Consider the following 12,862-nt stretch of genomic DNA (forward strand, 5'->3'; position numbering starts at 1 on the left):
TTTTTTGGTTGGGAACTTAAAAGGTCTTACTATAATTGTTCTTCTGCTTTGGAAATTTAATTAGGCTTCACTTGGCTAATGTCACATTATTCATTGTTGTAGCTCTTTAGTAATAGGGTGTTACTTGGGTTTTTTCCTTCTATATTATTTCATTCTGGACTCCTATTTGAATTACTGAGTTTTAAAATATTAAGCTCTGAGTCTATTTATGTCTGCTAGTACATGAAGTTGACTTGGGCATTATATGCATTGATGGTCCAGAATTTTATGTCCTTGGCTCTTTTAGTGGAACTCTGCATTTTGTTAGGCATAAAGACATCTGAAGACATAAAGATGAAGAAAATTCAGTACTTGATTTACTTCTCTTCACCGTGTGAAGAGACTCAGCCAATCTCTGTTGTCATAGGAATTTCCTATCTGCAGGTCTCCAGACTCTTCTGTGGAGGTGGGAATAAGGTCTCAAAAATTGCTCATGAAAGGTGCAGTTCTGAATTGTGTTGGGAAGGTGGTGGAACTCTGGGCTATGTTGCACATCCTGAATGAGACCATTCACCCCTGGGCTGTCATTTAAGCTGTGGACAAGATGCTTATGTTGTAAACATCTCTCTCTGTTGAAGGTACTGCCTGGTTTTTGTGCCTCTGTTTCTGGCAGAAACTTTTGCCATAGCACTGCCAGTGGGAGGCATGGTGGAAGTTCTCCCTAACCTGCTTGGGCAGCCAGGCCAGTTTGGTGGCTGCTGAAGGTAGGTGGAGCTAATCCATTTGGCTGACATGGAAATGAATCGAGTGATGTGATGTGACTGCTGTGGCTGATAGTTTGAAGATGAAAGGTAGCTGCAAATGCAGTGGTGACAATGGAGAAAATACCTGTGGCTGGAACAGGGAGATCCAGAGATACACATTGGTCTGTGCTCTAAACGGTGTAAAACAGGCACCACGTTGAAGAGAAGCCTACTCCTGCCTTTCATTTTTAGTTTCTGTGTTGGGAGTTGAGCCTCATGCTACAGACATGCTAAAAACATGTATTTTGTGTGTGGCTGATCTAGTTTTGAAAAACAGATAAGAAAAATATTTAAATTTTTTATCATGATCAGCTTTAAACGTGAGCAAAGTTTGTATTTCATCATTTTCAAATGAACTATGCACATGAAAAAAAGGTAGTGCTAGAGGGATCTTGGGATCTTTAATAGTGAAACTGTCTGGATTAGAGGTGGGCAACAGCCAAGTAAAGGGTGCTCAGGACAGCAGTTTTGAATGTAAATGCCTAAATTCCATGTATGCCTCATTTGGGGATCTGATCTTTATGGCTTTATGTAATTTGGCCTTTATAAGGCTCAGTATGGTATAGTAAATATGTATGTAGGTGTGAACATCTGTGGCTAAATAGCTATCAAAAGATGTACCTCCACTAAGTGAGTGATTTTTTTTAACCCCTCTGCTTCTATATATTGTATTAGAGTTTGACACTAATTTAGCTGCATGGAACTTCAGTTACTTTCACCATAAAAATCTGATGATCAACCTTTTTTCCCCCTTATGGCCTTGTAGGGCTATGTGAGAGCTAATGATAGAAGCACTAATGCGAGTTAAATTAAATACATTTTAAAAAATAATTTAAAATCTTATTTGATAATACAATCCGTTAACAACTTGTATGCTGTATAGTAAAAGTCAAAAGTTGCAATAAAACAGGGAAAACTTAAAAAAATATATTTATGTGTAAGGAAAAATGTGTTTTTAATGGATAAAAATAGAGTAATTCAGAAGTGAAAACACTGCAGAAAATATTTTAAGACCAAATCTCTGAATAAATCACCAACTGTGGAGAATGTAATAGGTCTGCACATGTTCTTTGGCATTTAGGCTTCTTTCTCTGTGGCTGGTGAAGAGGGAATATTCAGCTGATCTAGATAAATCAGCTAGGTCTGGCTGCACTGCACACTACAAAATGTGGTGTAACAAAGGGTATCCCTGCAAAGGAGCAATGCAGAGTGTTCTGGAAAGCATTTTAACAGGTACTGGAAAATTACAGGCAGCAATTTGCTGTAATTCACAGCCTTACAGAGTGTTTGCAACTTCTTTGGAAAAAATCCTTAAACGAGCTGCAAAAAATTGAAGTGACAGTTTTCAAAAAAGAGCCTTTTGGGGGAATCCTTTGAGATTGCCTGAGATGGAAGAAGCTTCTCTGAGCAATGTTGGTGCCACTGATGGTTCATTACTGCACATGTGCTTTGTGCCCAGTTCTATTTTTGTGTCTACTGCTGAGAATAATACATAGGGGTGGAAAACTGCCATGTTTGTGATTGCCTGGTGTAACACTGAGTTGACCAGCAAAGTGATTTTGATTTTTTTCTGTTGTGCTTGATCTATGGGAAGATTTGAGTTAGAGAATCCTCAAAGAAGAAAGCATAAGGTAAGGAGTCATGATTACAGTTTTGGCCTGGTAGAGTCAAGTCTTGGATGTGTGTTGTTAACCAGATGCTGGGAATCCTTATTTTGAAGTTGTTACTTTGCAATTTGAATTGTCAGTCCAGACCTGCTGTTTAAGATATGTACTGTCTGTGCACAAGTTGGAACAAACAACAAAGTCATATATTATGGTATTTCCTGAGATGGGAGGGATTGTGTTCTCCTTCCTTTTAGTTCATGTACTGTTCAAGTAGTTTTCCAGTTACCTTAATTGTTAAAGCTGTAAACATAATGAAAATTTAGTTCTACATCTTTATTCTGTAGTGTAGAATACACAAATACTACATTATGTTGTAGCGTGCCTTATGTCTGTCATTGTTTCTGTTCTGAGCCTATTTGTGTTAGAGTGATTACAGGAAGACTAAACAATGTAAGAACCACGGAAAACTAAACTTGCTTTCTGCTAAATCATACTAAAATTCCAGGAAATCATCTGGGAGGTTCAGGTCAGAAATGCAGCCAGTGTTTTACAGAAGACTCTTGGTCACTACAGCAACACCAGGGTGATTGTACCTGCAGCACAGTTCTTGATTTCTGCTACCATTCAGCTTCCCAAACTGTTCCACTGTGCTTGAATAATGAAGGATTTTCTTTTCCCACTCATCATGAAGCCCATGTCCCTGAAGAACAACTTGCCAGTAAACCTTGTTCCTCTTGGGATAGCTCATGAGTCCTCTCCCATGCTTTTTAATAAAAATTCTAATTTAAATTTTGGACCCATCAAATGCCTTAAAGCAGCTTGGGTCATTTGTGATTTCAGGCTTTTTAAAGACTGTCTATACAAAAGATATGTTTTGAAAAGTATTGACATGCATGAAAAGGATATAATTGAAGATTCAGCTACAGAGGTTTTGCTGCTTTACCCAAGTTGGATTTGTGTCAGTGATTTACATAGCTAATAACCCATAGGAGGTTGTTGCTATGCTTTTTTGCTTTGCAGCTGAGCATTCTTTAAGTTTTAGGTTTTGTTGTTGTTGTTTTTGGGGGGTTTTTTTGTTTTTTATTTTTTTTGTTTTGCTCTTTGTTTGGTTTTGTTTTGCAAATATCACGTTTTGTAGTGATATTTTATGACTTTTAATGTTTTTTTTCCTTGTGTGAAAGACTTGCAGATACAGTGTTTGTTATTTAACCATATATGTAGAATAAGAGTTAGACTCTTACCATGACTGTAATTGAATTTAATGATCTAAAAAAGCATTGCTAGTCTAAAGGGATTTTCTAATTTAAATTTACCATATCTGAAAGACAGCTGGGGACCCACATGATTTAATTGCTTCAGAATTTCTATGACAACTGTCCTATTGCTTCATAGCACCAGGTCCTGCTGTCAGGTATGTGGAGTTGTATATATTTGAAAAGGCCTGCTTAAATTATCATGTTTAAAAATATGCTAAAATAATATGTATACCTGAAAAGGTAGAGCTTCTCTTTCCCTCTTACTTTGCAGGTGTTACGTACAGTAGATAGAAGTATTGTAAGTACTTAGGAAATTTTTACATTGATTTAAATCTGAATCTGAGCATGGTATGCAAAATTTGGATTTAAATTATTTTGAAGGTGCTTGAAACTTGAGACATACTTGAAATGAGGGTATTGTAACAGAAACTTTAATGAAACAGCAAGTTTTCTATGTGGGAGAGTTTGTAACTAATATTTAGTGTTAAGAACTTGTGAAGTCCAACAGAAAAGCTATAGACTAACAGCAGATGGGATTTTACTTACATTCTCTCCTCTGAGCCCTGTTCCCAGTGCGTATTGTTGGCTTTCTTCCAGAAAACGTACTTTAATGTTGTATACTCTTCTTCCATAATAAACAACCAAAACGTACGGTTCAGCCTTTGACTTCTTTGAACAATCTCTAACCAAGAATGTCTCATCCTATATGATGCAGATTTAAATTACAGATTGTATGGTTAGTTCACAACACAACTTGTAAGCCATTGTGGACAGTTTACAGAAATTTTCCCCCAAGAGTTTACATCCCAAGTTCTGATGTAAATGCTACTTACAATATTTTTTTGTAACAGTATCTTCTCTGCTTTATGGCGATCGTATTCTCCAACATACCATTCATATTTGTGTAAATCCTTAATTTTAAAATAGCATAATCAGCGTATAGAAATTAACAACAACTGGCAGAAGCAAAAGCTAGTGAAAACAGATTGTATCTAATATGCATTTGAAGCACATTCAGCACAGTATATAATTGTAATGCATCTACATTGAGAATTCCTGTTAGGAAATGTTAATAAAATTAGACATTTAAATTCTTATCCATGGTTTCAAGAGCTCATATTGGAATTTTTCAAGGGTGCTGAATACCCCAGCTTTCAGAGGGGGTCGGGGTGGTGCCCTATAGTGTTGATCCTGTTTCCTAAAAGCTTGTCTTTTTAAGAAGCAGGGCTGGTCTTTACCTTTCCAGTGGGTTGGGTAAGAGATTGCACTTCCTGTTCTACAAGCAAATGTTTTGATTTATTTTTGCATGGTGCATATGGTGTAGGAGGTGGTGGCTTCTTCAGTGTCAAATTATCTACACTTAAAGTGGAACCTGTAAAAGTAAATTCAGAAGGAAAAAGTTGCATACTTTAAACTTAAAATTTAATTTTACACTGTTTTACTTAGTAATTTTGAGAATAGCACTTTTAATTTAGAAATAGAGTATTGTGGTATTAACCTTTAAAATTCAGAGCTGTCAGTTAGGCGTGGTCTTGTGCTAATGCAGCATCAGTGGTTTCAGATTAATGCCCCTAGAGATTTAGCACATTAGTTTCCTGATGGTTTTTAATTGACTTCAATCTGACAGACTTCTGTGCACATAGCAAAATAGTAAACTGTTAATAAAACAACAAATGCTAAATAAAATACCAAATATGTGGCAAGGATAATGGTTCATGCTGTTCTATTTTCACCTTTTGAGCCCCTTTATTTGTGTTGCATCCTAGTTGCTGTTGTGTTGGATCACATTAAAAACCCCTCATTATTCCATTGCCAGCTAGCATTGTTTCTACCAAGCTGTTGTAACCTCAAAGGATTCAGTTCTGCCATGCTGATGCACTTCAGTCTGCTCTGTGACTTGTTTCAATGAACCAACTCAGGACCAAGGGGTGAGGCTGCTCTCACCCTGAGGAGGAGGTGTTGGTCTTTGTGTGTGCCAGCTCTGTAAGTGCTGCTGGCCCTTACAGGGGCCTGGAAGAGCTGGAACCCTTCTCCCAAAGCAAATGGGAGTCACTGGCTGTAGGTTTAGGGCTGCCCTTTACCAGCCAGACCCAGCTCCCCAGGTCTCTGGAGCTGTGGCAGTGCAGGGTTGGGTCAGGAACACAAGAAGTGTGATATGGGAAGGTTGGGCTGACTCTTAATCAGGCTGCAGCAGAAACAGCCTGACAAAAGCAAGGGCTTCCTTTCAATGTAAAGATCAATTGTAATTTTCAGATATGTGACACAAGGAAAAAATGTTAATTGAAGTTAAAAACCATCATATCCTGCTGTATAACAGAAACAGTTTTGTTTGTTTCATGTAGTGCTGGTGGGAGAAATGGCCCAGTGTCCATTGTAAGAGTAAATGAGAAGAATGTGGATCAATGGCTTCCATCTTTTCCTTCTGGTTACTGTCACCAGAGACTGCTGCTTGTCAAAGTGGTATTTCATTACTTTATCAGTTTGTTATTGTTATGCTGGTATGTGGCATATTACAATATTAAATTTTACATGGAAGACTTCCTTTTACAAAGGAGAAATGGTTTTCTCTGTTTCACTGTTCCATTCATATATGTACCATGTTCTCATTTATAACAGCATTACATTTACTTTTAAAACAAGATCCACTGATAGCAGTAGACAAACAGCCATGATCTTCAGCAGGCAATCAGTCTGTTCAGTAATGAATTCACTGTTCCAAGGGCCTGGGACCAAACATCTACCTTTTGTTTCTGCAATCGTTTTGAGTTGTCAGAATGTGAAATGTTACCACTCAGCTTATTGCATCAGGATTTTAGCATTTTTGTTCACATTGCATTCCTAGTGGCTATTCCTAGAAACTTTTTAAAGAGACTCCCCCTGCTAGGACCATAGTTGCTTTGTGACCTGTGCTCTGTGTGTTTGCAGAATTTTTTTTCTGGTATATCTTAAGCTGTGGGACAAGAAGGAAAAAAATCTCTTGCAAAGTCTAGCTGAGATGAAGCTGACAACAGCTTGTTGATAAATTGAATGTTTTAGATTTTTGCACAGAAAACAATTTGTTTATAACAGCAAAAGCTAAAATTACCAGAAAGAGAAATATAAAATAGTTTAGGTTGGAAAACACCTTTAAGATCAAGTCCAACCATAAACCTAACACTCATGTACTTACATAGGATTAAAAAAAAAGGATATTAGTATAAGTTTAATAAAATTATTGTTCTTAAAATATTTTTTAACCCAAATGCAGACTTTGAAGGCAATTGTAGGGTAGCAAGGGAAAGGCTGCTTGTTCATTTTCTCCCTGTTGCTTCAGGAGAGCCAGGAACTGACAGAGGAAAAAAGATACTGTGCTGGCCCAGAGAGCCTGAATGAGCAAGAGCCGTGGTAGGAAGTGTCAGAAGCAGAAGCAGCAGAGACCTAGATGAGCTTTGTGGGTTATGGGAAGAATAATTTTTAGTAGATATCCAGAGAACAGTGTGGAATTGCACCCCAGATTAAGAAGGAAGCAGCTCAATGGAGGAAGCCCCCGAATGAGGCTATGAAACAAAGCTGGGGAGGTGGGCTTGGTTAGCCTGGCAACAACCAAAGTTAATTTGAATCTGAAGATCTGAACAAATAGTGCAAGTCCATATGTTCTTCCTGGTGGTGTTTTCTTTTACCATAAGTTTGTATTATGCACTCATAGGTTCTTAGCACAGTTTAGGAGGTTAGTTTTTCTGATAAAAAAGGGCATTTGCAGCAGCACTAATGGGAGAGTAAAAGTATGCTATGTAGTTAAAGACAGTAGGAAGTACATTGAAAACATTGCAGACATGCAAGCATAGCGACCTGAATCTCTTTCTTAATCTTATTTCTCCATGTTTAGTTTGGCTTTCAAAGCAATCTCTGGTTCTTACCTGCTGTGCAAATGTTTTTAGAGCTCCTTGTACATTGAGGGCTAGGAAAAAGCAATGAAAGTAATGAAAGTAACGTCAGAAAAATATTTCTTTTAGTGGCAGTGTAAGAGTCAAATTAGAGAGCAACACATAGCTGCGCTTCCCCAGGCTATCCCTTCCTCTTTCTGATGCCAGCTTTGGGCTTTCCCAGGTTTTGGGTGGCAATTTTTTATTTAGTGTCTTTTAACAGATTTCTCTGCCGTAATTTTCACCAGCCATTTTTTCAAGTTGTATACATTTTTTTTCACTCTCCATAAGAGTTCCACATTTTAATTGCATGTGTAGTGAAGCACAGTTTACTTTTGTTCCCTGCTAATTTCAGCTGGTGTCCCATGATAGGCAGACCCAGGGAGCAGTTCTTCCCTGCCTGATTTTCTAGACCACTCCTGAGTGCCCAGTTAGTATTTTGTTCTGTTATACAGGGGAGAACATTGACCAAGTAACTTCACATAACAGAGTAATAAAAAGAAACAATACTAGGCGTCACCAATATGGTCATATTTACTCATACAATACTTCTATCTCAGAGAAATGCCCTAGTTGTAAACAATGCTACATGAGAGATTCTGTATTTGTCTAGCAAAGCTGTTAAATCATTCGTATACTTCCTATGCTGTCTCCTGGGTTTTGGGGAATGTTGCATATTTCAGGAGAAAATAGATTAAAGATGTTTAGAAAAGAAAGATTTGTGTCGGTTAGAAAAGCAAAATAGCACTAACTGTGGAAGATTTCTATGGAAGAATAATTGGCCTTTGAAAAGCCAGGTGTGTATCCTTTGGGGGTAAAAATAGAAAATGAGGGGGAGAGGAAATGCTGAGGCTGGAGATTGCAGAGCTTCTTTTTACAGTATATTTAACACCCTATCACAGAAATAGCAGCAGAAACAGTAGCTTGCTATTAAAGATAAAAATTGTCTGTGCAATTACAATAGCTTGAAAGCAATTCCCAAAGATGGTTCTTGTCATACATCAGGACAAAATATAATATATCACTGCATGGCATCAGAAAGTGATATCATCTTGCTGTTATTTCATAGTGAATAATTATTGTCTAGGGCAGAATATTTAGTCCTTGAAGCATTCAGTACAAACTCATGAAATTCTTATATTCCTACCTGGCTTGAGGAGCATGCTGTTGTGCTTGAAAAGATACTTCAGGTTTCTTCCCCAAACTTGTAACTATTCGTAAAAAGGATAAGAACTCATTATTTCCTCTTTTGTGTGACTGACAGTATCTAGCAAGGACTGTGAAAGAAATTAACTACATTCATCCATGAGGGTGAGGCAGTTCAACAGAAAACCTTAGAGGGCTGCAATCAGTGTGGCTGAATGAGTCAGCTAATGATTTCAGTGGGAAACATTTCTGCTAGCACTGGATGTTACATGGGGATGTTACAGGGTTTGCTGTTGCCAAATATGGCTTCACATAATAGTAAATAATGTAGAATGCTGAACTAGAAGTATGTGGAGAGTTCATAATTCCTTTTTATAGGACAGGATAGGCATTGAATTTATTAATGCAGTCAATACTATTTCTTGCTGAAAATCAGGAAATGGTGCCTTAAGCCACAAAAGGAAATGCCAGAGAAAATGATGAAGTCATTAACATAAAGTGTAAACAGCATAAAAGCCTCGTAACATGTATTTATCTTCAAAGTATTGTGGAGTAACATTGTTTTACATGGGCACAGTGAGTGGTTTAAGCCATTTTTTCAAAGCTGTATGTACATCTAAACAATTGACGTGTTAATTTTTTTTTTTTTTTTTGTAGATTTAAAAACCTAGAGCTTTTAAAAAACTTAGAGCTTTTAGAAAACTTTATTTCAAAATTCTCACCCTCAAATACTGGTAGAACAGCAAGACTGAGAGAAGGGTGGTGTCCTTTGTGCAGATCTTTTTTGGACATCCTTCTTTTGGTTTTTTAGGCACAAAAACTCTTATTTTCCCAAAACCTTAAGACATTTGCTTTGGACAAAAATTTGCTTAGCCCCAAGCAGGTGTAGCTAAGGCCAAGTTAAGTATTCTTTTTTCTGCTGCTCATCAGCAGCTGTTGAGGTCTCTCTTACTAACTCTCTCCATTCTCAGCAGATGTATACGTGGGGGATGTCTCTTGCTTCAGTTAGAATTTTAATGATAGAATATTTTAGTTTTGGAATATAAAGGAAAGACAACAAATTATTATCATAATATTGAATACTGACCTTGCTCTCTTCCAGGTGCCTATATAAAATGATAACATAGTAAATATTTTTTCTTTGGATCAGTAACTTGAATTTACCCCAGCAGACCCAACTGTCAGCCAGTTTCAAAACAATTTATAGACATTCAGTCATTCATACCTGATTGCTTTCTCTAAAACTTGGGCTGAATGCTGATCTCAGTCCACTTGCAACAATGAGAATTGAACTTTTTAGGGGTGTAAGTGAACATCTGCAAAGATCACTATTTCATGATGACTATTGTGTATCAGTTTAAGTTACATTATGATTTTCCTTCCTTGATCTTGTATTATATCAAGAGATTGGATAACGTCTCTCCAGCCAACCATAATCAAATATTGAAATCAATCACATCTTTTCAGGCTCTTAAACTGACAGCACAATTATTTTTACTGTCATGGCAGTCATTTCATTCAAAATCACTGTGTGGAGAGTCTTAATCCAGCACATTATGTTAAAAATAAGAATGATAGACAGGTTTCTAAAGACCAGAGTTTAACTCATAAACTTTCACTGTATTTCTGAATTATTTTGATTCACATAGGAATAACAATTATTTTGTTAGTTAATTTGATGTGTCTATGACTATAATACATAAATATTAAGTGAAGAATAGTTTATTCTTTATAAATGTTGCACTTTGAACCTTCCTGATAAATTACTTCCCCAATTATGTTTACCTATTATTTAGAAATTTCAAGTCTCATTCAGGCTGCAGAAGACCTGGGCAGGTGCTGGTCCAAGCTCCTGCTCAAAGCAGAAGTGTGAGATGAGACCTGGGGTCTCAGAGCTTTGACCAGCTGGGTCTTGCAAACCTTCCAGAATGCAGAGGAAACATCTTCCAGTACCCTCATAATCAATTGTTCTTCCCTCTTTCTGGTTGAAACCATCATCATTTCAAGATTTTTGCATATTATACTTCCACTGTGTGCTCTGTAGAGTGCTGTGCTCTGCCTTCTCAGACACTGCCTGGCAGCTGTTGGGTTCCCCCAGGGCTGTCCCCTCTAGGCAAAGGGAGCCCAGCCCCATTTCCCAGGCTGTCCTGGTGACCCTTGCTGACCCTCTCCTCTCTCTCAGCTTCAGCCTTGACCACTACTCCACATGTTGTCTAATGAGTGATGAGTGAAAGGGAATCTCTTGATCTCTTGGCAATGCTTCTGTTGATATGCTGTTGGCCTTTCTGGCCATCAAGGACACACCAGTGGCTCAGCCTTTGGTCCCCAGGTGTTTCTGAGCTGAGCAGAGGGTTTAGCTCGTTCTTGGGAAGGATTTTGCCTTTGTCCTTTCCCATTTCACAGGCTCCTCAGTACCATTTCCTGCAGCCTGCCTGAGTTAAGGTGAAGGGCTGTCCTTCTCTCAAACCCATTGACCTGATATTCAGTGTCTGAAACCCTGACAAAGGCACACTCTGTCTTCTCCTTCAGGTCACACAGAAACTATTTAGGTCTTTATATGAATGGGAAGTGATCAAAATTAAATTTTATCTTTTCCATGTCATGAGACACACAGTGTTTCTCTCCCTAAGGTGTAGCCAAACTAAGAGCCTGTAAAAAGCTGAGGAATTTGTGCAGCTGTACAGTGTCCAACTAGAAACATTAATTACAGCTGTAAGAGATTTATTTTTCTTGCGAGTGTTTTCATATTTGGTTTGTAATGGGTCAGTATCCAGGACAAGACAAAGCTTTTTTTTTTTTGTTAAAGTATTATCTTTCTTGCCAATATATATTTTTTGTGGCATTAAGTTAATTACAATTACAATATTGCTATCAGACCATGTTTTTGTAACCATCTTTCACACTAGAGGAGTTTCTAACCCTGAGAGGACTGAGGTTTGGGACAGCCTCCCAGTCAGAACTGTAGAGAAGGAAAACTCAATGGATTTAAAAGTCAGATCCAGACTCATCTGTAGATGTGTGCTACAACTTGCTGTGGAAGGAAACAGTTGGGATTGACTATGACAGATTCCTTTCTTCTGTTCCTTTTACTGAGAAAAAAATTAAAAACACTTCAGTAGGAACACATTAGTGCAGTAACCAAAACATTCAGTAAGAACTACAAAATGCTATAAATTATAACCTTTCTCCAAATATCACAAACATCCTTTAAATCATCTGCATGATTTTAGGTACTGTATATCTTAATTAGTTTTATAGGAAACTGCTTGTCATAACTGAACTCCCTTATTGCTAAAACCATTTCCTCTGCTTTATTTCATTTGTCTGAGTAGAAAGTGAGACGAGAAGGAGAGGGAAAAGGAAGCTGAGGGATAGGAGGTGCTGTTAAAACTGTATTAAAAATTTGTCCATTTTTGTTATTTATTGAAATGGGTCATCTTATGTTTGAAATATTTATATTACATTAATGCTATTACACTCCTCTATTGACCTTATAATTTCAGTTTTCTGCTTGTAAAAATATATGTGGAACTGCTGTTTGTCTGGAGGAGTGTCTCCTGCTGCTCCCTCTTCACAGGCATCTACATCAGACAGATATGAGACATTTTTATGTGGACAGTCAGACAGGTAGCTTTGCACTATACCTATTTTTATTTCTGCAAACAAACTGAGGAACTTCCCCCATTCAGAAAGTAGCAGTATTGAAACTGAAATGTGCATTAAAGGTGTTCACTTTTATGACCCAAAGCTAATATGATTCTTACAGGTTTTTTTATCCAATAGGCTAAAGTGCAATTACAAGAGAGGCTCTGTAGCCATGGAATGTGTTTGGATTTCATGGTCCTAATATATACAAAGATGAATACTTACATCATTTGATTCCTTGACAGATGGATGTCTGGAAAAGAAAGAATAATATGCAAAATATTTAATTATGATAAAATAAAAATCACTTAAGTATTAAGCCACTTAAATATTTTGATTACATCATCACTGAAAACTAACAGCCCTTGACAAGGGAAGGATTTTATTACTGCTAGAGAAGTTCAGAGGCTGGTTATTTTCTTACATAAATTATTTTCAGGAGAAGGTTTTGGACTTCCTTAAATAAAGAAGAGCATCCACTGAACTCATGGTATAAGACAACTTTGTTAAGGACTGGGAGGAGG

The 12,862-nt window shown here is 37.4% G+C and overlaps 1 protein-coding gene across 3 annotated transcripts in view; it reads right to left on the minus strand.

Moving 5' to 3' along the window:
* CLNK (cytokine dependent hematopoietic cell linker) overlaps positions 1-12,862 on the minus strand; it is a 51,958-nt gene that overhangs the window by 1,559 nt on the left and 37,537 nt on the right. For all 3 annotated transcript variants that reach the window (XM_085059825.1, XM_085059827.1, XM_085059826.1), the window contains 7 exons: positions 12,564-12,591; positions 9,781-9,799; positions 8,695-8,758; positions 7,542-7,582; positions 4,884-5,017; positions 4,479-4,556; positions 4,192-4,347 (listed from right to left, as the gene is read on the minus strand). In XM_085059825.1, coding sequence (XP_084915951.1) covers positions 4,192-4,347; positions 4,479-4,556; positions 4,884-5,017; positions 7,542-7,582; positions 8,695-8,758; positions 9,781-9,799; positions 12,564-12,591 — 520 coding nt within the window. The remainder of the gene's footprint in view (positions 1-4,191; positions 4,348-4,478; positions 4,557-4,883; positions 5,018-7,541; positions 7,583-8,694; positions 8,759-9,780; positions 9,800-12,563; positions 12,592-12,862) is intronic.

Source organism: Lichenostomus cassidix, chromosome 4, assembly GCF_008360975.1.
Source record: "Lichenostomus cassidix isolate B80296 chromosome 4, HeHo_3.0, whole genome shotgun sequence".
In the NCBI taxonomy this organism is placed as follows: domain Eukaryota; kingdom Metazoa; phylum Chordata; class Aves; order Passeriformes; family Meliphagidae; genus Lichenostomus; species Lichenostomus cassidix.